The sequence below is a fragment of the Anolis carolinensis genome, chromosome 6 (genome assembly GCF_035594765.1).
Source record: "Anolis carolinensis isolate JA03-04 chromosome 6, rAnoCar3.1.pri, whole genome shotgun sequence".
Lineage (NCBI taxonomy): Eukaryota > Metazoa > Chordata > Lepidosauria > Squamata > Dactyloidae > Anolis > Anolis carolinensis.
In genome coordinates, this window is record NC_085846.1 from 84826415 (window position 1) to 84850029 (window position 23615).

The following is a 23615-nucleotide window of genomic DNA, read 5'->3' on the forward strand; positions in this document are numbered from 1 at the left end:
CTGTGGATAGGTTATGTAAGTGACCCTCTGTGATGTCACTGGGAAAGAAAGGGAGTGACTTGACTGCTGCTAGGTGGTGTGTATGAGGGGCACTGCCTTGGAGACATTGTGAGGTAGGCCTTCTCAGAGCTGGAGAAAGGAGAAAGCGAGGGGGGCAGCAGCCTCTCTGGCACCCAGGCAATGCTGGATATGTATGCTAGTACTAAAATAAATACAAGTGTTTCAGTAAGCATCCATTTAAACTCAAGAGAATTTTAATAGGTTACTTGCAAAACATTATTGCAGGCAACAACGTCTACACAGTTTTAGTTCCAAATCCACAAAAACACACAAAATTTATACAAATTAGCATAGTAAAAATTAAAGCCTTAGAGGCTTTGCTGGCAGAATTAATTTGTAGATTTTAGAATGGGTGTTTCTTGCATTTTTCTTTTTCCCCTTTTTCTTACAAAAAAATTTACAAGTGAAATATTACTACAAAACTTTTTATAAGATTTTTTTCTGCAAAACATTTACAATTTCACCACCAACTATTTTTCTGTTTCAAAATCAGTATGTAGATTTAACACCCTATGTTGCACATCAATTTTTTGAGGGATGACAACTTAAGTGACATGCATAAAAAAACCCACAAGGCATTAAAAATGGAGACTTAAATACAAATATTGTTTCAATAAAACATTATAAAATTGAAAAATAGGACCCAAACATCATGCTTACCTAAATTTAACAAAAACATTTGCTCCTAAATTACACACGCTTATTACTTCTCCTCATGAAACAGTGTGATAAATAATGATGTAACACCGATTTCTAATGTAATCAGGGAACACATACACAACCTTATCCCAAGAAAAGTATATTGAAAATAAAATAAAACTATTCCAACACTGGAGTTCTACCATGATAAATACACTCTGCACTTATAAGTACAATAAAGCAAAAAATATTCATAATGGTGGCAAAGGGAATGAACGGTGAAATGCCATTAAACAAGCTACTACTGCACATCTGTGCCCTATTACGTACAACAGTTATATTCCACTGAGTCAAATAAAGGACACAGAAATTTACGATCCTTCTAAGACTGAAAAGTGGACGTAGAATGATATGCAGAACAGACTATCAAAATGTTTAATTCCAGGAGTAGTAAGTGCACCTGCTAACACAGATTAATTTATATTAAATTCTAAGAAACTTTTTGATACATTTGTAATAGGGATTTTCCGCAGATTGAAAACTTCTATTTCAGGTCTGAATGCTTAAGTATGCAGAAAGAATATCTAACAGTTGTGCAGAGTATTCATACCTTAGGTTCACAAAAAATGCTTAACATGATTCCAAAAAGAATTCTTCTACTTGCTTAACAGATTTTACAGCACTGATTATGAGGCAGAATGATAAAATATATATTTATGTTGCAGTTTATTTGCAAGAAGAGTTAATTTACATTATTTAATGGCCATCTGTATTAAATGTATCCTTAAACTGATTCTGGCATTTAAAGCCAGTAATATCAATTGAAAATATTTTAAATAAAAATATATGGAAACAAAACTTTAAAGACTGTTAAATGCCTGAAAAACATTTAAGAAACTTGAAACCACAGTGTAAAATTGTTTTCATTTTTCCATGTATATAAGCTGATGTTATAAAATTGTTGTTCAGCTTCGTATGATACTACACAGCAGCATCCCTAGTGTGCACCGTATGAATTATTTCGATCTTTTCTTTAAAAATGTGTGCAATGCCACAAAATTGGGACTTCTATAAAAATATTTGCTCAAATATCTCTCAACAGAAAAGACCATTATTTAAAGTGTCAATGTCTTACACTGAACTTTTAAATCAAACTGTTAAAATATTTTGGTTTAGAATGTTAAAAACCAGGCAATCATGGGATTTAGCACAACAGAGATGGTTTTTTAAATGTTCTAGTAATGCCAATGGGAAATGTTTAAAAACCCAGATCATATTTGGCCATACTTCTGTTACGAAGTCCAATCTGCACACAAATCTGCCCAGCATGAGAGAACTGAATATAGAAATAGTTTTTCAGGTGTGGCAGATATAGATGAGTATTACTATTTATTTTATCACCACTGTCCTAGTTGAATAAATGTTGTTTTTTCATGAAAATAAGGATTGCATCCCTATTCTGGGCTAGTTATGGTTAACTAGTTACCTCTGACTGAAATTAGATCTGGGGCATAATTTTTTTATTGTGCTGTATTCAAGAAATAAGCATTAATAGCTTTATTTCTTATCTCTATAGTAAAGGTATATATAAAATATTTATATTACTGAAGAAGAAAATGTATGGGTAAAGTAAAGATTATTTAAAATCATGTTTTGCTGGCCTTTTTAGGGTTGTATGCATAATAGGATGGGGAGGACATGTTTTGCTAGAATCCAAAAACAACAAGACTTGCAATGAGACTTTGGATAGAGTTTATCAACTAAGAGCTCACAATGCCACACAGCAAGCCTCTTCTGAGATTTTCATAAGAAATTCTATGGCAAATGGGCTGTAATTTTTTAAGGTTTTAAAAATCTTACTAGTACACTGAAAGCCTTGGGCAAGCCAACAGTTGCTGTTTGGATTCGAAATATTGTTTTCCTTAAGAAATGATAGATTTCCTTAAGAGAAATGATAGATTAACTTAAAGAGTTAAAACTTTTGGTTGAAGTTATTCACCCTTTTCTTTGGCTGTCATGTCAAGGTCTAAAGAATTAGCGGCAACATTTGATATTGACAAAAGGTTGACAGTGATGTATATGTACAACATTCTACTCACAATTTCCAAGTATCACAATAAAAATTTAAATATTTCAATTACTAACTTTGTAACTGAAGTTAACCAAGGTTTAGCAATAAATCACCTACATCTTGAAACGGAATGAGTTCAGAACTTAGTATATAGATTCCCGTATTTAATTTTTACATAGAAATTAATTAAAATCTTATGTCAATATATTTCTAAGATTCAACAGTTGCTACAGTATACACTGGCTCTACAAACCTCTTACCTCTCCTAGAAAGAGAATAATCTGTGTTTATTGATTGTCATCATACACACTACTATAATGTAGTGGTCAAAATTATCTGAGATATACCTCAGACCCAATGAACATGCTGCCATCTGAATTATTTCTTTAAAATTAGCAGAGACTGCCAAATTTAGCATATATATATATATATATATATATATATATATATATATATATATATATATATATATACATACATACATACAAATCAAATTGAAACAAAAGATTCTCAGCTTCATGAAACTATTCTTGGATTTTGTTGTTGTGCCTTTTTGGACAAAATATTCCAATGAAAATGCTATAAACTTGTGTGTGAGAGAAAAACCCTAACCACCAGCCATTCTGTTGCATAATTTGTTTTGCTTGTTGCTGCAACGAACATTTAAAAATGAAACCCCAATTAAAAATCCTTTATGATCATGATACAGACCTACATAAATGTATATAGTGTAGAAGCAATATATTTCCTCATCTGCTTTATCCATAATTTATCAATGTCAATTGGCTCTCTTTTGAAAAAAATGTCTTGCTGTTCAGTTTACACTTCCTGTGCTAATTCTCCAACTTGGAATACTTATAGAAATCAAGACCAAATACATGATTTCCTGCTCTGTAATACACTTTTACCAGCCCACTTCCGTATCTTGAAAGGTATGTAAACTTAAGTGCAGTTCTAGGCATTTGTATAATGTTCAGAATTCCTCTATGTTTGTTGAAACATTAGGAGTTGCTGGGTTTGAATCTTGAGAGATGGTGGCAACTGCAACAATCCTTGGAGACCCAAGAACCTCAGTCACTGAAGAGTCCAATTCACCTGAAGTAACAATAGCAAGGGCAGTTCCCCCACCCTTCTTGTTTTGATGGGTTTTGACGTGTTTGGAGAGATGGTCACTTCGCATAAATCTTTTAGAACACTCTGGGCATTCAAATCTTTTCTCACCTATAAGGAAAAAATAAAATAAAAGAAAGCTTTTTAAATTAATTAATATTTTGAGGATACTATTAACATGAATATTATCACTCAGTAAAACAAGATGTATGTGTACTAAGCATGGCCAAATCTTCGGAATAAGTTGTCTATCGTAATAAATTTGTTATTCAAAATAGATCAGAAGGGGTTTCCAAGGCGGTTTGGCGCTTCGGAATTAACCTTCAAATTCGGAGCATTGGTGCCCATGCCTCTAAAATACCTTCGGATATATGGGAAAGTGTTTTAATTCAACCAACCTTTGCTATTCAGGAGAGAAATCCCCCTTCCCATTTTGGAGTGGTTGCTTTCTATGGGGCTCTTAAACCAGCTTCAGAAGTGGAGGGAGCCTGGATCTTCACCTTCCTGTGCTTAAACCCGGGCTTGCAGTCTTCCCGTGCTTAAACCCAGGCTTGCAAAAGTGGAGGGGGGATCTCCCTTGCAAAGTAGTGTATATATTTTACACTACTAATATTGATTTGGATCTAGACTAATGATATAGCTACATGGTAGAATTAATGTAGTTTGTCATGATTTTAATTGCCATGACTCAATACTATGGAATTATGGGATTTCTAGTTTTATAAAGTCTCTAGAATTCTCTGCTAAAGACTGTTGATGCCTGAGCAAACCATAATTCCAAGGATTTCATACCAGGCAACAGTGTTATTGTATGGCAGTTAAAGCGGCACCAAACTGGCAGTTTCCCCAGTAAAGATATACCCAAAGTTAGTAATACTTCATTATAACTAAAATCAATGAAACCAATTATCTATAAACTAACTTTAAAAGCATTTCAATGGTACTGAAGCTTGACTAAGAGAAGACTAAAAAGATTTTCTGAAGTGACTACTGTTACATTAGCCTTCTGGCAGATGGTAGTGCAGGTATATCTAGGATGAGATTACATTCATACTAAAATCACTCTGCTGGTTGCCAATTACTGTATATACTCGAGTGTAAGCCTAGTTTTTCAGCCCTTTTTTTAAGACTGAAAAAGCCCCCCTCGGCTTATACTTGAGTGAGGGTCCTGGTTGGCTTATATTTGGGCCAGTTTATACTCGCGAATATATGGTACATTTATTATTTTTCTCTATTATTATTGGTATTATTACATTTATTATTTTTCTCTATTATTGTTGCTACTATTACATTTATTTTACTCTATTTTTATCATTATTAATACATTTATTATTTCACTCTATTATTATTATTATTATTATTATTATTATTATTTTACTCTATTTATTATTACTTGTACTATTTTCCTGTATTATTATTATTATTATTATTATTATTATTATTATTATTATTATTACGTGTATTATTTTACTCTATTATTATTAAAAGGATACATAAGCACATTTACATTGAAGAAGATAATAATGATTTGATCAGAGTTGGACAGTATTATCTTAAATTTGAGCTTTATGTAAATATTCAAAAACATTTAACCTACTGATGCCTCAATTAATGTAATTTTATTGGTATCTATTTTTATTTCTGAAATTTACCACCCTCGGCTTATACTGGAGTCAATGTTTTCCCAGTTTTTTTGTGGTAAAATTAGGTGCCTCGGCTTATATTTGGGTCGGCTTATACTCGAGTATACTCGAGTATATATGGTAGTTTGCTGCCAAAGTACAAAGGGTTGGTTATGACTTTTAAAGCCCCACATGATTTGGGGCCAGGTTATCTAAAGAATAACCTTCTCCCATATAGTCTGCCCCACACACTAGGGTCCTGGAGGAGGGGGAAGAGGGGCTATTCCAACTTCGACAATTGAACGAGTTGTTAAAATAGCCTACTCAGTCAATTTTAAACTATGAATTTTAAGTTTACATTTTATTATTAGTATTGGTGATTTAATATTTGTTTCATGAATTTTAATGTATGTATTTCAATGTTGTGTTTTATCTATGGGATTCAACTATGCTGTACCCTGCCTCAGGACGTAATAAATGGGCAACTAATAAAACTGATGATGATGAAAGGTTCTTTCTTTTTTTCCTTCTTTCTTAAATTTATATCCTGCCTTTTTCCAGTATGTGACCTAAGGTGGTTTACAAGATGAATTTAAGAAAAATTACAATGACAACACATACCATGAAAGTTAAAAACAATTAAATAAGCAGTAATACTTAAAACATTAAAACACTTAAGAAAAGGCTGTCATTTTTATTGTTTGTTGTATTTCATTTTGCAATTCATTCAAAATCCCCAAGCTGCCTTACATAGAGGATTCTTCCAAGTAAACCTGTGTATTTCTTAACTGGCTTTCATGGTATTTCTGAATACACATCTTATGAACAGATTCAAGACATTCTTTATATAAGGTTCCTATATAACACATTTGAAGATGAGCCACATAGAGGCAGCTCTGAGACAGAATTAGTTACATCTATAACAAAAGTCAGTGTCTGTATGTATGTGTGTATGTATGTATGCAGCTTCTGATTGGCTCCCACTTCCACAAGCTCCCACAAATGACGGACCTGGACCAAACTTGGCACACAGACCCCCCATGATCCACTTCACATCCTGATGCAGTTTGTTGGAGGATGGACCATGGGTGATGGAATTTGCAGTACCCTCACCCAATTTGACTCCCACAGACCACTGCGACCCCCATGAATGACAGATCTGGACCAAACTTGGCACACAGACTCCCCATGGCCCACAGATGATGGGATTTGAAGTACCTTCATTCACTTTCAGAGACCATTGTAACTCCCACACATGATGGACCTGGACCAAACTTGACCCACATCCTGGTGGGCTTTGTTGGGAGGATGGACTACAGACAAAGGGATTTGCATCCAGAGAAACAGTGACACCCACCAACAATGGACTGGGACCAAACTTGGCACAGAGAAGCCCCAAGACCAACTGAACATAGTGCAGGAGTTTGTGGGAATTGACTGTGATTTTGGGAGTTGTAGTTCACCTGCACCCAGAGAGACAGTGACCCCCAGAAACAATGGACTGGGACCAAACTTGGCACAGAGAAACTCCATGACCAACTGAACATACTGCAGGGGTTTGTGGAAATTGACCTTGATTTTGGGAGTTGTAGTTCACCCTTTTCCAGAGAGCACTGAACCCAGCCGACACTGGATCTGGACCAAACCTGGCACACAGACCCAACATGATCAATTGTGCATACAGGTGGGGTTTGGGGGTGATTGATCTTGGACCTGGGAACTGTAGTTCACCCTTCTCCAGAGAGCACTGAACCCAGGTGTTGCTGAGTCCCCAAGCTATTTATTAAATAAAATATATATTTACAGAAATATTTGTACAGATTGTTTACTAACCTGTATGTGTTCGTCTGTGTCTTTGTAATTCATCACTTCTTGTAAATCTTTTCCCACAAAAGATCCAATTGCATATAAATGGTCTTTCACCAGTATGCCAGCGAAGATGTGCTCGCAGATGAGATGTTTTCCCATACACTTTCCCACAGCCTTCAATATGGCAAATATGTTGTTTCTTTTTTCCTGGTTCATTACCGCTTCTACCAAACACAAATCAGTTAACACTTAACTTAGCACAATTTAGTATGAGAACTCAGAATCAAGAAGAATTAATTTCATTAAGAGAAGTAACAGGAATGTAAAAGGATACTGTCAACCCGCAAATACCCAATATTTTACAACTATTCTGACAATTACCTTCCTTCTCCTTCTCTGCAATTAGGGCATGAGCAAGCAACTCTTTTTAATCTTTTTCCAGGCTGCACATCTTGATCAGACGCTTGCTGGGCTTGCTGCAGCTGAACCTGAGCTATCTGGTCAGGACTAACTGCACCAATTGTGGCATTCGCAATGCCTCCGACGGCTACGGTTACCGGAGCTATTGTGGCTTGTTGTACTTTCACACCTCCATCCTGTCCTTGTTGCTGACCTGTAAAATAAAAAAAGACAAATCTTAACTTCTCAAGATTGTTGTACGATCACAATGTAATTTTAAACACTTGTTTTATTCTATTATAAGAATCACCTAGAATTCTCTAATGTGCATAATGCTTTTGAGTAGGTTTCATCCCTTCATAAGTTATTCAATCCAGAACTATATCTTAAAAAAGGAAAGCTTCATATAATTGAAATCTCAAAAATACAGTACTAATTACAGATAGGATGAAACATGTGTTTACAAAATTGTTGGATGTCCTATCTGTGATAACTGTTGTCTTGGCTGCAGTTGTTCCAACACCGTGTGGTGAACTACTGTGGGAAGAATTTGATGAAAAAAGTGGGTGTGACTAAGGAAAAATAGTTTAAAATGTTGACAAAACCTGACTGTGTTTCCCCATAATTGTTGTTCTTCATCTGGCTGATATAAACTAAACATGTTACATCAACTTAAATATTGTAAATATGGCAAGATATACAATTTATAACATAATAATTTAATAATAAATTGGGATTACTCATTTTCAGGGCCAGCCATCAGAAATTTCTGGAAAACCCAAAGTCTCTTAGAATGTTCCAATCCTCTCCCTTCAGGAAAGATTTTGTGTGTGTGTATCTTTGAGCATGTTTTGAAAGGAGGGACAAGTGGCTTCCACAGTTTTCCATATCCCACCATGAAGAGCTAGGTAGCAAGATCAGCGTCTGCAATAGGGACAGGAAAGCAGGATGTGCAATTATATAGACAGGCCAGATTAGAAGAGGCTACAGTTGTTGTTGTTGTCGTTATTATTACATTTATTTATACCCCACTTTATCGTCCTAAAGGGGACTCAAAGTGGCTACACAACTGGCAAGGGATATCAAGCCTATGAAAATGTACTACCAGTGAAACAAAAAAAAATTGATGCTTTTTTCTCTGAAGAAAATTAAGAAATTGTAACTACGTTTTTCCACTAAATATTAATACTAGCATGTCGACATACTTTGGAAGTCTCATCCTGGAGAACAGAGCTCAGAACCTCCTTCCATTATATCACCAGTCATAATTGGCTAAGCAGAGAAAATCTAGATTACCTTTTTAATTGATCTATTTTGTTTGTAGTTGATATTCAATCATCTATATATATAAAAGAGTGATGGCATCACAGCAATTCACAAAACAACAAAAGTACAGGCCCCCCAACCTCAAAATTTGACAACACAACCCATCATCCATGCCTCAAGGTTGATACAACAAAAAGAAAAGAAAAATAAAGTCCTAATTAGAGGGAGAGCAATAATTTTTTTATCCAATTGCTGCCAGTTTAGAGGGCTAATCTCTGCCCACTTGGTTGCCTAGCAACCAAGGGACAGCCAGGTTTCAGTTAGGGGACAGGCCGATTTAGGCCTCACTTAGACTTCTTCCACAGATTATCTAATTTGCACTGGATTATATGGCAGTGTAGATTCAAAGCCCTTCCACACAGCTTTATAACCCATTTATAATCTTATATTATCTGCTTTGCACTGGATTATCTTGACTCCACACTACCATATAATCCACTTCAGTGTGCATTTTATACAGCTGTGAAGAAGGGGCCTCATATAATCCAGTTCTAAGCAGATAATTTAAGATTATCAATATACAGTAGAGTCTCACTTATCCAACGTAAACAGGCCGGCAGGATAAGTGAATATGTTGGATAATAAGAAGGGATTCAGGAAAAGCCAATTAAACATCAAATTAGGTAATCGTTATACAATTTAAGCACCAAAACATCATATTATACAACAAATTTGACAGAAAAAGTAGTTCCATGCGCAGTAATGCTATGTAGTATTTATCCAACGTTCTGGATTATACAACGCATTTTTGTAGTCAATGCTTTCAATATATCGTGATATTTTGGTGCTAAATTCATGAATACAGTAATTACTATATAGCATTACTGTGTACTGAACTACTTTTCTGACAAATTTGTTGTCTAACATGATGTTTTGGTGCTTAATTTGTAAAATCATAACTTAATTTGATGTTTAATAGGGTTATCCTTAATTCCTCATTATCCAACATATTCGCTTATCCAACGTTCTGCCGGCCCGTTTATGTTGGATAAGTGAGACTCTACTGTACTGTATTTACAAATTTACCACTAAAATATCACAATGAATTTAAAACACTGACTACAAAAACATTGATTATGAAAAGGCAGACTGCGTTGGATAATCCAGAACATTGTATAAGCGAATGTTGGATAAGTGAGATTCTTCTTTAATATGAAATAATTACTGGGATAGAATAATGCAGAACAATATAATCTCTAAAACCAGGACAGTAAATAAACAGGGGAATTCCACACAGGAAACAATCGGGGCCAGCTAACACCTCCCAACAAAGTATTCCCATCATCAAAGTCTGGCAAATCCTGTTTTCTCAGGGCCACAGACAGTAGAAGCACATAAAATATCGCAAACAACACTACTCTGAAAACAAGGGAATACCAGACAGGAAACAATCAGGGCCAGCTAACACCTCCCAACAAAAACTTCACTCAGGGAGGAAACAGCCAGGCTTTAAAGCTGCAAGGCCATTACATCCTAATCATTTTTCCTAATTGCAGCATTCATACTTGCCTCCAACAGACAAAAAAAAAAACAATCAGAAATATTGTATATTCACAACCTTTAGGAAATAATATCCCCTGATGGCTCAGCGTGTTAAAGCGCTGAGCTGCTGAACTTCTGGACCAAAAGGCCACAGGTTTGAATTGGGGGAGCGGAGAGAGCCCCCACTGTTAGCCCCAGCTTCTGCCAACCCAGAAGTTCAAAAACATGCAAATGTGAGTGCATCAATAGGTACTGCTCCGGCGGGAAGGTAACGCCGCTCCATGCAGTCATCCCACATGACCTTGGAGGAGTCTACGGACAACGCCGGCTCTTCAGCTTAGAAATGGAGATGAGCACCAACCCCCAGAGTCAGACACGACTGGACTTAATGTCAGGGGAAAACCTTTACCTTAACTACCACCAATTCCTCAATACTTTATTTCCCATACCACCAGACTTCGCCACAGCAACGCGTGGCCGGGCACAGCTAGTTTCCTATATAAGTATGATCTCTGTACCCACAAGAGTATATATTCCAAGACTTCCCATAGATATGTGAAACCACATATAATTGCCAACAGTTTTTGTGCTCGGTATGGAAGTAGAGAATTTGCTATTTCCCATCCCATTCACCTTCTGTCCCCCGGATAAATCTCTGGCCCCTTCCTTGTCATATCTCAGTATCTCACCTACCTTGTCATATCTCAATATCTCATCTACTTCAACTATTTTCTCTTTAGTCAACTAACTGTGCCATAATCCTGTCTCTCATTTCAATATAGAACTTTCGCCAAAATTACTGAAGTTCAGATTATGTCACATACTTCCACAGATCTTCGCAGTGTATTTCCCTACCCTTCCAAATCCTAGGAAAAAATCCCTTGTTTTTATTTCAGCAGAACATTCTGATCATGAAAGATAACATTTCAAATTATATTTATATTTAATATAAAGTAATAAGTGCCTATGTACTACTTACTATGAAAGTAAAAGTGCAATTACGTTTAAAAATAAGTCCCAGTTTGTTATTAATATTGATATTTGAATAGGGGTAGATTGCCATTCTGGCTTTATTTTTTTGCAATTCTAGTTAGTAAAGCTGACTGAGAGTTATTTTTTCCTTTTAGACAAGATAGGGAAGTTCTCAAATAATTTATGAAACAGTCCTTGGTTTAAAATGGATCATCTAGAGCAGGGGTCCCCAAACTAAGGCCCGGGGGCCGGATGCGGCCCTCCAAGGTCATTTACCTGGCCCCCGCCCTCAGTTTTATAATATAATATTTTTATATCAGTTTTAATAATATAATATATTGTATATACATATAATATTGATAATAATCTTATGTTATACAATATAATACTAATAGTAATACCATATAATAATATTAATTATATGCTATATATTACATATTATATAATAGTATTGTGGTATAGTTCAGTATAGTAATATATAATGCTAATATTGTGTTATGCTAATAATATAATATATTATATGTACATACAGCTGCTCTGAGTCCCCTTCGGGGTGAGAAGGGTGGGATATAAATGTAGTAAATAAATGCAGTAAATAAATAATTAATTTTAGACTTAGGCTCGGCCAAAGTCTGACATGACTTGAAGGCACACAACAACAACAACAATCCTAATTAACTTGACTATCTCATTGGCCAGTAGCAGGCCCACACTTTCTATTGAAATCCTAATAGGTTTATGTTGGTTAAAATTGTTTTCATTTTAAAATATTGTATTGTTCTTTCATTGTTGTTGTTGTTGTTGTTGCACTACAAATAAGACATGTGCAGTATGCATAGGAATTTGTTTGTATTTTTTTCTTCAAATGATAATTCGGCCCCTCAACAGTCTGAAGGATTGTGGACCGGCCCTCTGCTTAAAAAGTTTGGGGACCCCTGATCTAGAGATTACTTTACTTTCAAGAGAGTATTTATGAACCTTTAAGATCATAGCATCTTCAAAGAGATATATCTTGGACACCAAGCTTTCTTGGGGATTAAAGGGAAGATATATGGTTTGTTGGTGAAGATCAATTTAGGAAGCTACAGCAAGTTGTACAACTGCAAATCAGTCTAGAATCAGAAGATTTTACTTTTGACAGTGTAGACAACTATCATCTAAACATTAAGAATATGAGCTCTTCAAAAACAGAAACTTTGCAACATTATTTGACAAATTATCTTAAGAAATTCTAACCCAATGTGCATAATCTCAAATAATATTGCTTGTTATTAATTACTATTTCAGTGGAATAGTAGAAGCTACATTTCAACTGCATGTCATTTTCTCTCTCAAAACAAGGCATGCATCTGGATCTTCATTTCTACCATGAACAATTCATGCAGGAAAAACCAAGCTAAATCCTGCTTTGAAAGCAGATACCTTCAGCATCACGCTGAACTGAAATATAACGTACATCTTTTTGCTATTTTAAAAGCCCTATTAGCTCAATGCTGGAAAGGTTGTGGAGGATTTTACTATGATTTCTATTGCAGAATTATATCTAGATGGGTAGAATTGTACCACTCAGGATGTAGTGCCAATAGGATTTAGACTACTGACATGCCCTTAACTGCCATAACTGCATGAGTGGTGGATACCTGAATATCTTAGCTTTGAAAATGAACTACAGGCTACAAATGAATATGTAAAAGAAAAAGAAACACTTATTTGAGTTCTTTCCTGCACACATCCAAATATGTGTAAGATATGCCCCAGTAGGCAGTAAATTGCAGAGCACAGCACAGAGAGCTGCACCAGGGCATTTCAATTTCCCCCAAAAGGTTGCAATGCCCATTGGTGCTACCATTTGAGGCAACTAAAAATATATATCACATAATTATTTGTAAATTAAGGGTGCAGTGGGATCTTCACATGGTACACCCCTCAGATTTTTTCATTTTTTGAGTGGTGGGATGGGGCTGGGATGGGTCATAAATTAGCTCCATTTAGCTAATAAAGTAGTTTTGTCTAAATCTTTGCCTAAGATATTGCAAGACACTTTCTGCTTAAAAAGTGGGAATTTTGTCCATTTTGTTATTGTCCTCCAGGGAAGGTCCATATTATATTATGTTTCATTCAGATAAAACATAACACAATGACCTATTCAATTTTGCCCTTGTGTAAAGAGCATACCAAATGCACAGAGAACTGAGCATTGACTTATACTTGAATATATACAGTACTTCTCTGTCCTGAACAGAACATGGGCATTAACCACACTTTTCAGCTAGTTCTTGGCAGCTTGAAAGCATTTCCGACTGTCGACAATTTCCAGTTCTTAAGGGGATGATTTTGGATCTGTTCCATGCAACTAATTTGAGTAGTCTGATTCACTACTCACTCAAGCATAATTAACTCTTCTATTAGAATCTGCAATGTAGCATTGCAAGCAGAGCATCTATGAATATAGAGTAAACCCTACATAAGCAACAAATAGTGAAGTGCAACAAGATGGTCTTAGAATCTAGTCCAATAACTCAAATAACTGAGATGGTAGCACCCTAAGGGAGTATGAGTAGATTACATCATCACAGACTCCAGCTGTGTGGCTACCAAGTTTTTGTAAATGCTGCCCTATGTAAAAAGCCAACTGTATGCTAGGAGAGAAAAAGCATATTAGCGATGAAAGTTCTAATTCATCTTTCTCATTTCCTAGTGATGTTTAACTATTTTTTTTTGGCAAATACAGACATTGTAAATAGACGTTGCACTATTTTAGAAATATATAATGTTTTAAACACCACAAAATAGCAAAACAAAAGGCACATCCCAAATAATACACCCAAAACTAGCAAAGTGACACATGCTGATATTAGTAGTGCTTGTTGACAATGTGGAGGAAATGATGTAGACTTCCCTTCACAGTTATAAATGTAAAACAAACTAGCTTTTTAGCTGTTTATCAAACCATAACGGTAAGCAGAAGTAACATAATGCCATTTTCAATATGGCTGAGTATATTCATTAGCCCTTCCCACTACACAATTTGCCACTCCTTATTTAAAGGAACTTTTGCATTAGTAATACAAATTACTTAATTGGACACTGCATTACCATGTGTACCTTCTTTAACATGGAAGTTAGAAAAACAAAAACGACCTTGAATACTTAAATTTTTTAATTTTTAAAATATTACTCAAAGATTTGTTGTGTGCCTGTTGCTGGTTCTCAACTTTTGGTGACTATATGGTGAACCAACAACAGGGTTTTCTTGGCAAAATTTATTCAGTGACGTTTGCCATTATCTGCACCCAGTGAATTTCTATAGCCATGCAGAGATTTTAACCCTGGTCTTAGTCAGTTACTCAAAGCACCGCATCACATTGGTCCTCTCAAACATTTATGCCTGCTATTTATCATTGTCCTGTTGAGACGTTTTGTAAAAAAGCAGCCAGTTACATCTAGCAACAAGTGGGTCAGTCCTTCATAGCACTTCATCTCACTGCAGGAAGACACTTGGGTTGCAAATTATGAACATGCAAAACACAATAGGAATGTGTTTGAAGACCAGGCTATAACTATCACTTGTATGTTTTTGAGATATCCTAATTTAGCATGATATTCATCTGCTAAATTCACACTGTACCAAACTGGTTAAACAATGGCTCCTTTTAAAATATTCGCTACCTTTTGATTTTTCTGCATTTTGTTGTACTGTAAGTTAGAACAGCAGTGGTTTTAGCTGACATTGTTTGCTTTTGATATATACAGGATACTCAGCACTGAAGAACCCAAAATATTTTTTATTTTGGCACAAAGGTTAGGTAAGCAAAAGCATATCACCATGTTAGGTTAAGTAAGTACTTGCTCTCTTTGCCGTGCCACACTTAAATAAGTTCCACTGTAACTCACTACCCACAAAAATCACAAATAGTTGAATGGACCCCACCTGTGTGAAAGCCCGGTGTCATGTGATCTCTAGAAAGGCCCCACTGTTTGCTGAAGGACATGTCTAAACAAATGTGACAACCAAGGAGTTACCAAAACATGTCTGAATGAAGTTGTGTAGAAAAGGTTTCATTTTTTTTATCACAGATAATTTGGGTTTAGCGTGACCTAAAATAATTTATTGCAATAAGATGAAAATATATGCTTGAATTTCTGCAATGCATCACTAAAAACCATAAAATAAAACTAGTGGTTTGCCAATTATGAAGGATGATCTATACCACATTAGTTTATCTATCTCTATTTAATCAATGAGAAGTCTTAAAAACAATTAACACAAGAGCAAGTAAAATAGTAAGTTTTTACACAGAACACAGTGTATAGAAGTATTATGTCTGGAGGGCTATTCCACCACCTCTGCTGAGAACAGTTAGTTGCCTTTGGCCCTCAATTGTCATCTGGCATCAGCCATCCCAGCAAGATATAGACCAGTGTCCATCACATTAGTTTTAGAAGGTGCTAAGCTTTCTTTTTTTCCCTTTCCCACTACATATTGGATATTCTGTCTTTAAATTTAGTCTGCAAGCCTGAAGAGAGATTGTCATGCCACTTTTATTGTCAAACCCTGCTCCAAGGTCACCCACAGGATATAATCACTTCAGAAAAATAAAATAAATAATGTCCAAGTTATGTCCATATTCAAACTTATACTGAAGGAAGATTTTATTAAGATTCAGGAGGATGAAAAGCAAGCACCTATTTAGTTTAAAAGATAGTGCTACAGCTTGTACTGCATATGGCTCCTATATAAGCTTGAGAAGTCTTTGCTACTGCTTGCCTACTGTTATGATGCAAGTGCATAATGAGAACAAAGGCCCCAGAAAATGTAAACTCAATATTGTGACTGAAAACATGGTATTTGCTACAATGTACACATTTAATTGTTCAATGAGATGGGGTACGATATGGAAAATCAGTCCTCTGGAGAAATTTCAGCTATAAATGTGTGGGGCAAGTTACATGCAACAGGGTAAAATGTGAATTCCTATAAAACATGTGTGGGTGCTTCTTGAAGAAGTTGCTGGAAACGTTTCCATGGATTTTTCCTTAAATGTTTCCCCATTTCCTTCCTAATAGGGTGCCTGTCCCATTAAAGGGGAAATATTTGCGAGGAGTTTCAGGGGGAAAAAATAGAGGAAACAATACAGCACTCATCCTTCTGCATCTTTGTAAGAATTTATTATGACATACATTCTGACAAGTCACTTAAATATATCCCATAAATGCAATTATGTAAGCTTTCAGCTCTAGGGAAAGATGCCAAAAAGGTCACACCATGAATCCACTTTCAAATTCATGTGATTCCTCCTTCTCTTATCCCTCTCTTATGATAGAAATGTTGAAATCATGTTTTACAAGCAAACTGCGACTTGCTAGATGAAGAGAGAACAAACTTTAGTGGCCAGTAAGCAAAAAATGTTTTGCATGCAAAATAGGAAGAGGAGCAAAAAAATGAATGTAACATCAAAATGTTCAAACAGAAACTGAAATATAAGACTCATGACAGCTCTCATGCACTGAAAAAATATGCTAATTTTCAATTAACCAGATATATTCTTCTATCTAAAAAACACTGAGTGTGTGGCTTTCAAGTTCTTCTTGCTAGTAGCAGTAAAATTCAACCAACATTGTATAAATAACTTATAGAATTAGGGAGGCTTAGTGAATATCTTTATGAAATTATTTTTGTTAATTACATTTTCTTCAAGAAGGAACAATAAAGTATTTTACTAATTTTGACTGTATTTTTCTTTCATAAATCTTTAAACATACATTTCATGTTACTGCAGGCTTTTGAAAAGTTTGAAAGTTCTTCTTAGAGAATTAAAGAAGCAATTGCATCGTTTATCTGGGCTCCTGAACAGATTCAGAACAGTATCAGATGAAACACACTGTGTACATGTTAATTCAGACAGTTTTATTAGATCACAGTTTCATTATATAATAAATTAATGTTTTAATCATTACCTAAGTAGTGTGCTCATTCAGTAATCCATTCACAAATAACTAAAAATTCTGAGAGCTAGAAGCTAATATTCATTCATTTCAATGAAAACCATGAAGGTGAACACAGACTAAAGCTACATCAGACACTGCTACTCTGTTTCCCCTAAAATAAGACATCCCCAAAAAATAAGACCTAGTAGAGGTTTTGCTGAATTGCTAAATATAAAGCCTCCCTCGAAAGTAAGACCTAGCAAAGTTTTTGTTTGAAAGAATGCCTGCCGAACCAGAGCATTCAGGATTGGTAAATGTACGTATCATAGAGTGTTATACATGGAAATAAAGGTAGTAACAAGAAATTCTTGATAGGATGCACAGTTTGTCTGGTTATGCTGGTTTGTGATGACAATTACTGTACAGTATATAAAAAATGTTCATTTTTTTGTTCAACATTAAATGTGAATTCTTCTTCATGGAAAACTAAGACATCACCTGAAAATAAGACCTAGCACATCTTTGGGAGCAAAAATTAATATAAGACACTGTCTTATTTTCGGGGAAACACGGTATGTAACCTGTAACAATATAATCCATTGAGTTTCTCTATTTGCCTAAGTAACTTGAGTCATTTTATTGTTCTGCATTCATATTCAGAGTTGCAAGCTTTCCCATTCTACCTATGGTCCTTTACATTACATAAGAAATTAATTTTGAGAGGACAGGAGATCCTCAATTCCTGCCTTCAATGGAGCCTAAGCCTTAACATTTATTTTTATGGATACACAACTAAAGAAATATTTTCAACATTTTACTTACCTGCAACATTAATGGTGACTGGAACACCTTGTACTTGAACACCAGCAGCACCCAAACTGGCTACACTCACTGTCTGAAGATTAGGCACTGAAGCAAGCTGGGCAGCATTTAATGTTATTGGAGTACCAGCAACAGTTACTGGTGCAATCTGAGCAATAGTACCACCACTTGATGATACAGGAGTAATGGTTAACTGCTGGGGTAACCCAGTATTTTGAACCTGGAGATTTGAAAGGCTTTGAAGATTTTGGACCTGTACTGTCTGCCAGCTGATCTGTCCTGATGGGGTTAAAGTTGGTGCTCTTATGAGCACTTGGGTTGGACTCATTGCTTGGAGCTGAAGGTTTTGTAAAGACTGCTGCTGAATGGTCTGAATAGTTTGTCCTGATTGAAGCTGAAAAGACTGTGGTGAAATAGCCTGAATGATCTGTTGCTGTGGCTGTTGGATCTGTATCTGCTGCAGAATAGGCTGACCTACTATTTGCACCTGCTGCAATGAATTTGACTGATCCTGCACATTTTGCAATCCATTGGACTGAAGTTGAGTTGAGTTCTGAGCATCTGTTTCTGATGTGGTTGTTTGAGGTTCTTCAGTATTAGGCTCAGAACTGTTTGCTGTGCTTGAATACTGGCCTGTTTCTGCAGTGCTTACCAAGGTTTCACTACTGGTTAATGAGGTGGAGGCAGTGGTTGTACAGATGGAAGAGGAGGTGGGTGAATCTGGCATAGTGCTAACAGAAGCTGTTGTGACAGGCGTTGATAGTAGCTGGTTTCCATTGGAAATTCCACTATCAGTGGACTGGATAACCTGTCCGGAACTGCTGCCAGCCGCAACATTGATTACAGGTAATGCTAAAGTCACTCCTCCAATGTTTATTGGCAGTGATGTTACAACTTGGGCCTGAGTACCTGCAATAGGTAGCTGCAATGGAATAGAAACACCAGGCCTGATTTGGACTGGCACTGTCTGATTTGCTAAGTTTTGGGCAATAATATTGCCAGAACCTGTCCTATTTGTAGTTGCAAGAATAGCTTGATTATTCCCTGCAGGGATGAGCTGAATTTGACCTTGTAAGTCTTGCAGAGCTGTGGCATTAGCAGGATTTAACTGAATTTGTTGACCTTCCGTTTGAATCTGCGGAATCACTTGGTACTGAACACTTCCACTTGGATTCTGCACTTGTATGACTTGGAACTGTCCTGGAATTACTCCAGAAGAATTACTTGTTTTTGTTTTTGTAGGGGATGCATTTCCATTGTTGCTATTGGAGGGACTTGCTGCAGTCGAAGTGACAGAAGATGTTTGCTGGATATTGTCTTTTGAAGCAGGAGGAGGGGCAGCTGCAACAAGCTGCCAAGCATTTCCGGCAAGCTGAGTTGTTACTAATTCTAACTGCTGTGGTTGATTCTGAAGTTGAACCAAAGCTTGACTTGGATCTATTATAATTTGTTGTCCAGTTGCTTGATTCTCCCCAGGTGTCCCTATTTTGCTGCACGTTGCTGCCAGCAAAGCAAGAGGAGAAGGTTGGGAATCCTAACAGAAACAGAGGTAGAAAGTAAATGAGATATGTAAACTAGAAAGCACAGGCAATAATTTAAAAATACTAGGAAATAAGACAGCTAAATACACAGACATTTGTATACTCACTATGCCCATATATACTGAGCATTTAATGCTGGTCTAAGTTAACTTTAAACTCTGGCGACCAGACAACTCCAACATAAGCACATGAAAGAGTGCATCACTGTTGTGTGAGTTGTGTAAATCACCATCCGGGACTCAAACAGGTTTCCAGATTCTCTATATAATCAACTGCACAGTGAAATTATTTCTTTAATCCTGTTTTGAAACTGCATTAAACGGTCAGTGTGGACGGGGCCTTTGCAGAATATTATAAACTATCCAAAGAGTTAACAACAAAACCATTCACTTCTTATATGATTCCTCTCCCACTGAACCATCTGAAGGCCTTGGATGAATGCATGAAAACCCACTTACCCCAATCTAGACACATACATCCAAATAATTAAGTTTCTCACACAGCACTAGCTCTTGAAAATAAAATAATGTCTTCAAACCACTTGGGTTCCCATACAGGAAGAAAAGAAGCACATTCATAGAATCATACTGCAAGTCACTTCTGGTGTGAGAGAATCAGCAGTCTACAAAGACATTGCCCAGGGGACACCCAGATGTGTTACCTTCCTGTGTGGAAGCTTCTCTCATGTCCCCTGGGATCAGAAACAGAAACAGTGAAGATATCTGTCCTGGTGCTTTGCTACTATGCTATATGCATACCCAGTGTGGAACACCACGTTAAAACAGTGGACATAACACTTAATGAGACATGCCGCATTATCATAGGATGTCTACACCCCACACTGCTGGAGAATAGTATATTTAGCCAGTGCTGCACCACCTGACATCCGACAGGAAGTAACAGCCAGCAATGAAAGGACCAAGGCATTGACATCTCCGGCCCATCCTCTGTTTGGATATCAGCCAATGCCAACGTCTTTAATCAAGAAATAGTTTCCTAAGATCTACAGATATTCGCAGGAACACATCAGCAAGTGAGAGTCCAAAAGTGGCAGGCTAAAACCGAGAACCTCAACCAGTGGCTGATACCTGAAGAGAAACTCCCCTTGGGCACACAGAAGTCTGGGCGACTTGGAAGGTGCTGAACAGACTGCACTCTGACACCACAAGATTCAGAACCCACCATAAGAAACGGGGCTACAAAGTGGAGTCTATGACATGCAAGTGCAGAGAAGAGCAAACCACAGGTCATCTACTACAATGCAGTCTGAGCCCTGCCACATGCACAATGGAAGACCTCACAGCGACACCAGAAGCACTCAAAATGGCCAGCTTCTGGTCAAAGGAACTTTAGTATAATGCCAAGTTTTTAATGTTATGGGTTTTTTTGGGCCGGGGGGGGGGGGGGGGAGAAATAGTTTTAATCTTTCACTGCATTCCTATATACATTTTTTGTCATTATTGCTAAGCTCGCAATAAAAGCCTTTGTAGTAAGAATCCAACTTGTGATCTGCCTGGGCCTTTGTGGGGACTCCTGACATTTGGAGTGCTGGTGAGACTGTGCCCTTACATTTGTGCCTCTTCATTTTAATACATTATAACTGTATTCTCAGTTTGCTTCTAACATGATAAACAAATATAGAATCATAGAGTTGAAAGAGACCCCAAGGACCATCCTGTCCAGCCATGAAGAATAAATGCACTCCCAACAGATGTAATAATACTAATAATACTAATAATACAATATAATATTAATTATATATTACATGAAATACAGTAGAGTCTCACTTATCCAACACTCACTTATCCAACGTTCTGGATTATCCAATGCATTTTTATAGTCAATGTTTTCAATACATCGTGATATTTTGGTGCTAAATTCGTAAATACAGTAATTACTACATAGCATTACTGCGTATTGAACTACTTTTTCTGTCAAATTTGTTGTATAACATAATGTTTTGGTGCTTAATTTGTAAAATCATAACCTAATTTGATGTCTAATAGGCTTTTCCTTAATCCCTCATTATCCAACATATTCGCTTATCCAATGTTTTGCCGGCCCGTTTATGTTGGATAAGTGAGACTCTACAGTATATGTGTATGTCTATATATATATATATATATATACACACACACACACACATGCATATATACATATATACAAAATAATTTACAATAATATATAATAATATATTGTATATACACATATCAATAAAATTATTTTGTAATACAATATAATACTATTAATACAATATAATAATATTAATTATATATTATATATTGCATGAAATATTATTAATAATATTACAATATATAGATATAGTACAATATGGTAATTTATTGCCAGTATTGTGCTATGCTAATAATATAATATTGTATGTAAACTTAATTTGTAAGCCGCTCTGAGTCCCCTTCGGGGTGAGAAGGGTGGGATATAAATGTATTAAATAAATAAATAAATAAATAAAGCCTCCAGAGAAGGAAACGTCACCACACTCCCAGACAGCATATTCAATTCCCAAATTTATCCAATGAATAAATACCGAGATTTAAGGGATCTTATCTGTTTTGACACCTCCCCTCCCCGCCCCCTTCAATGTTACCTGAGGGGCTCCACTTTTGCTTTTCTTGTTGTTGTTGTTTTCAGCCTCAGGAGACTTCTCTCCCTCGGAGGGCATCGCGTCCTCTTTTGGATCTACAAAAATAAACCCCATGAGGCATTAATTACCGGTGCTCGCATATAACTTTTACTGGCGACATTTCCCAGGGTTTGGGAAACAAATGAATGCAGTCGCGACATCATTCATGGAGGGGGGGGGGGGCGGGCGACAGAAGGGGAGTCCTTACAAAACGTGGTTTGAAACCCGGCCTACGGGGGGTGGGGTGGGCGAGGCTGGCGAGGGAAAACCCAGAAAGGGGCCGTGTGATTGGTTTGTGGCCTGGAGAGCGCGGGTGGAAGGAGGGAGGGAAGGAGGCCACCCCCAGCCGCCCTCCTCCTCCTCCTCCTCCTCCTTTTCCTGCCCCTAAAGCATCCCCGGCTACTGAGTGGCCCAGGATGCTGGAGGGGGCAGGAGGAGGGAGGCGCCAGGGAGGGGAATGGGAGGGTGCGCGCAGGAGGGAGGACCTGGGAAGGAAAAGGGGGAATGGAAGAGGGAGGGAAGAGGAGGAGCGGAGGGAGGGCCCGGCGGGGACGGGGACCGGGCCCGGGCCCAAGGAGGCGACTACCTACCGCTCATCTCGCAACAACGCCCGCCGAGGCGCGGCCTGAGGAGGAGGAGGAGGAGGAGAAGCGCGGCGAGGGGAGGGACCGAGGGCGGGGTGGGGGAGAAGGCCGGAGCTGGGAGGAGGAGGAGGAGGAGGAGGAAGAGCGGGGTCGGCCTATTTTCTTTCCACGAATGGCCGCCGCTGGGCTGTGGCGTCGCTCGCCCTCTCTCCGCCCGCCGCTGCCTGCTTGATTGACAGCCGGACGGAGGAGGGTGAGGAGGCGGGGCCTTGCGAGGCCTAGGCTGACACCCACTGAGGAAGGAAAAGGGAGGAGGGGGCGGGACCAAGGAGGCCCTCGCCTTGGAAACGAGGCGGGCGCGGGGCCGCAACGCAGAGGGGAGGAGGGAGCGGGCGGGGCCAAGGAGGAGCCAGGGAGGGGCGCGTGCGGAGGTGACAACCAACTGTCTTTTTTTTTCAAAAGCCTGCGCACGCTCTCTTGTTGACAGGCTGAAGAGAAAAAAAAGGAGGCGGGGTTGAGGGCTTCTCTTCAACCTCACCGCGAGCTTGTGAGCCGTTGATTGACAGGCCTGAGAAGACCAAGCAACGAATGGGGTGGGAGCGCGAGAAA

The 23615-nt window shown here is 37.6% G+C and overlaps 1 protein-coding gene across 2 annotated transcripts; it reads right to left on the reverse strand.

The window, feature by feature from the left end:
- Positions 1-232: 232 nt before the first annotated feature.
- Positions 233-23241, reverse strand: sp4 (Sp4 transcription factor). Of its 2 annotated transcripts, XM_008112637.3 has the most exons (6): positions 23013-23241; positions 22387-22478; positions 18241-19774; positions 7693-7924; positions 7336-7535; positions 233-3991 (listed from the first exon to the last, which is right to left on the reverse strand). In XM_008112637.3, the coding sequence occupies exons 1-6, from the start codon at positions 23017-23019 to the stop codon at positions 3744-3746; spliced, it is 2313 nt and encodes a 770-aa protein (XP_008110844.2). In that variant the 5' UTR covers positions 23020-23241; the 3' UTR covers positions 233-3743. The 2 variants fall into 2 exon arrangements, with proteins under 2 accessions (XP_008110844.2, XP_003222066.3); XM_003222018.4 differs by lacking the exon at positions 23013-23241 and having other exon boundaries at positions 22387-22832.
- Between the last annotated feature and the right edge of the window lie 374 nt (positions 23242-23615).

Excerpts from the sequence above, each read along its gene's own strand:
- sp4 (XM_003222018.4), bottom strand. The coding sequence starts at position 22,497 with ATGGGGTTTATTTTTGTAGATCCAAAAGAGGACGCGATGCCCTCCGAG. Across the intron at positions 7,925-18,240 it reads AGTCACCATTAATGTTGCAG|GTCAGCAACAAGGACAGGAT; the intron begins GTAAGTAAAATG and ends TTTATTTTACAG. Across the intron at positions 7,536-7,692 it reads TGCAGAGAAGGAGAAGGAAG|AAGCGGTAATGAACCAGGAA; the intron begins GTAATTGTCAGA and ends TGTGTTTGGTAG.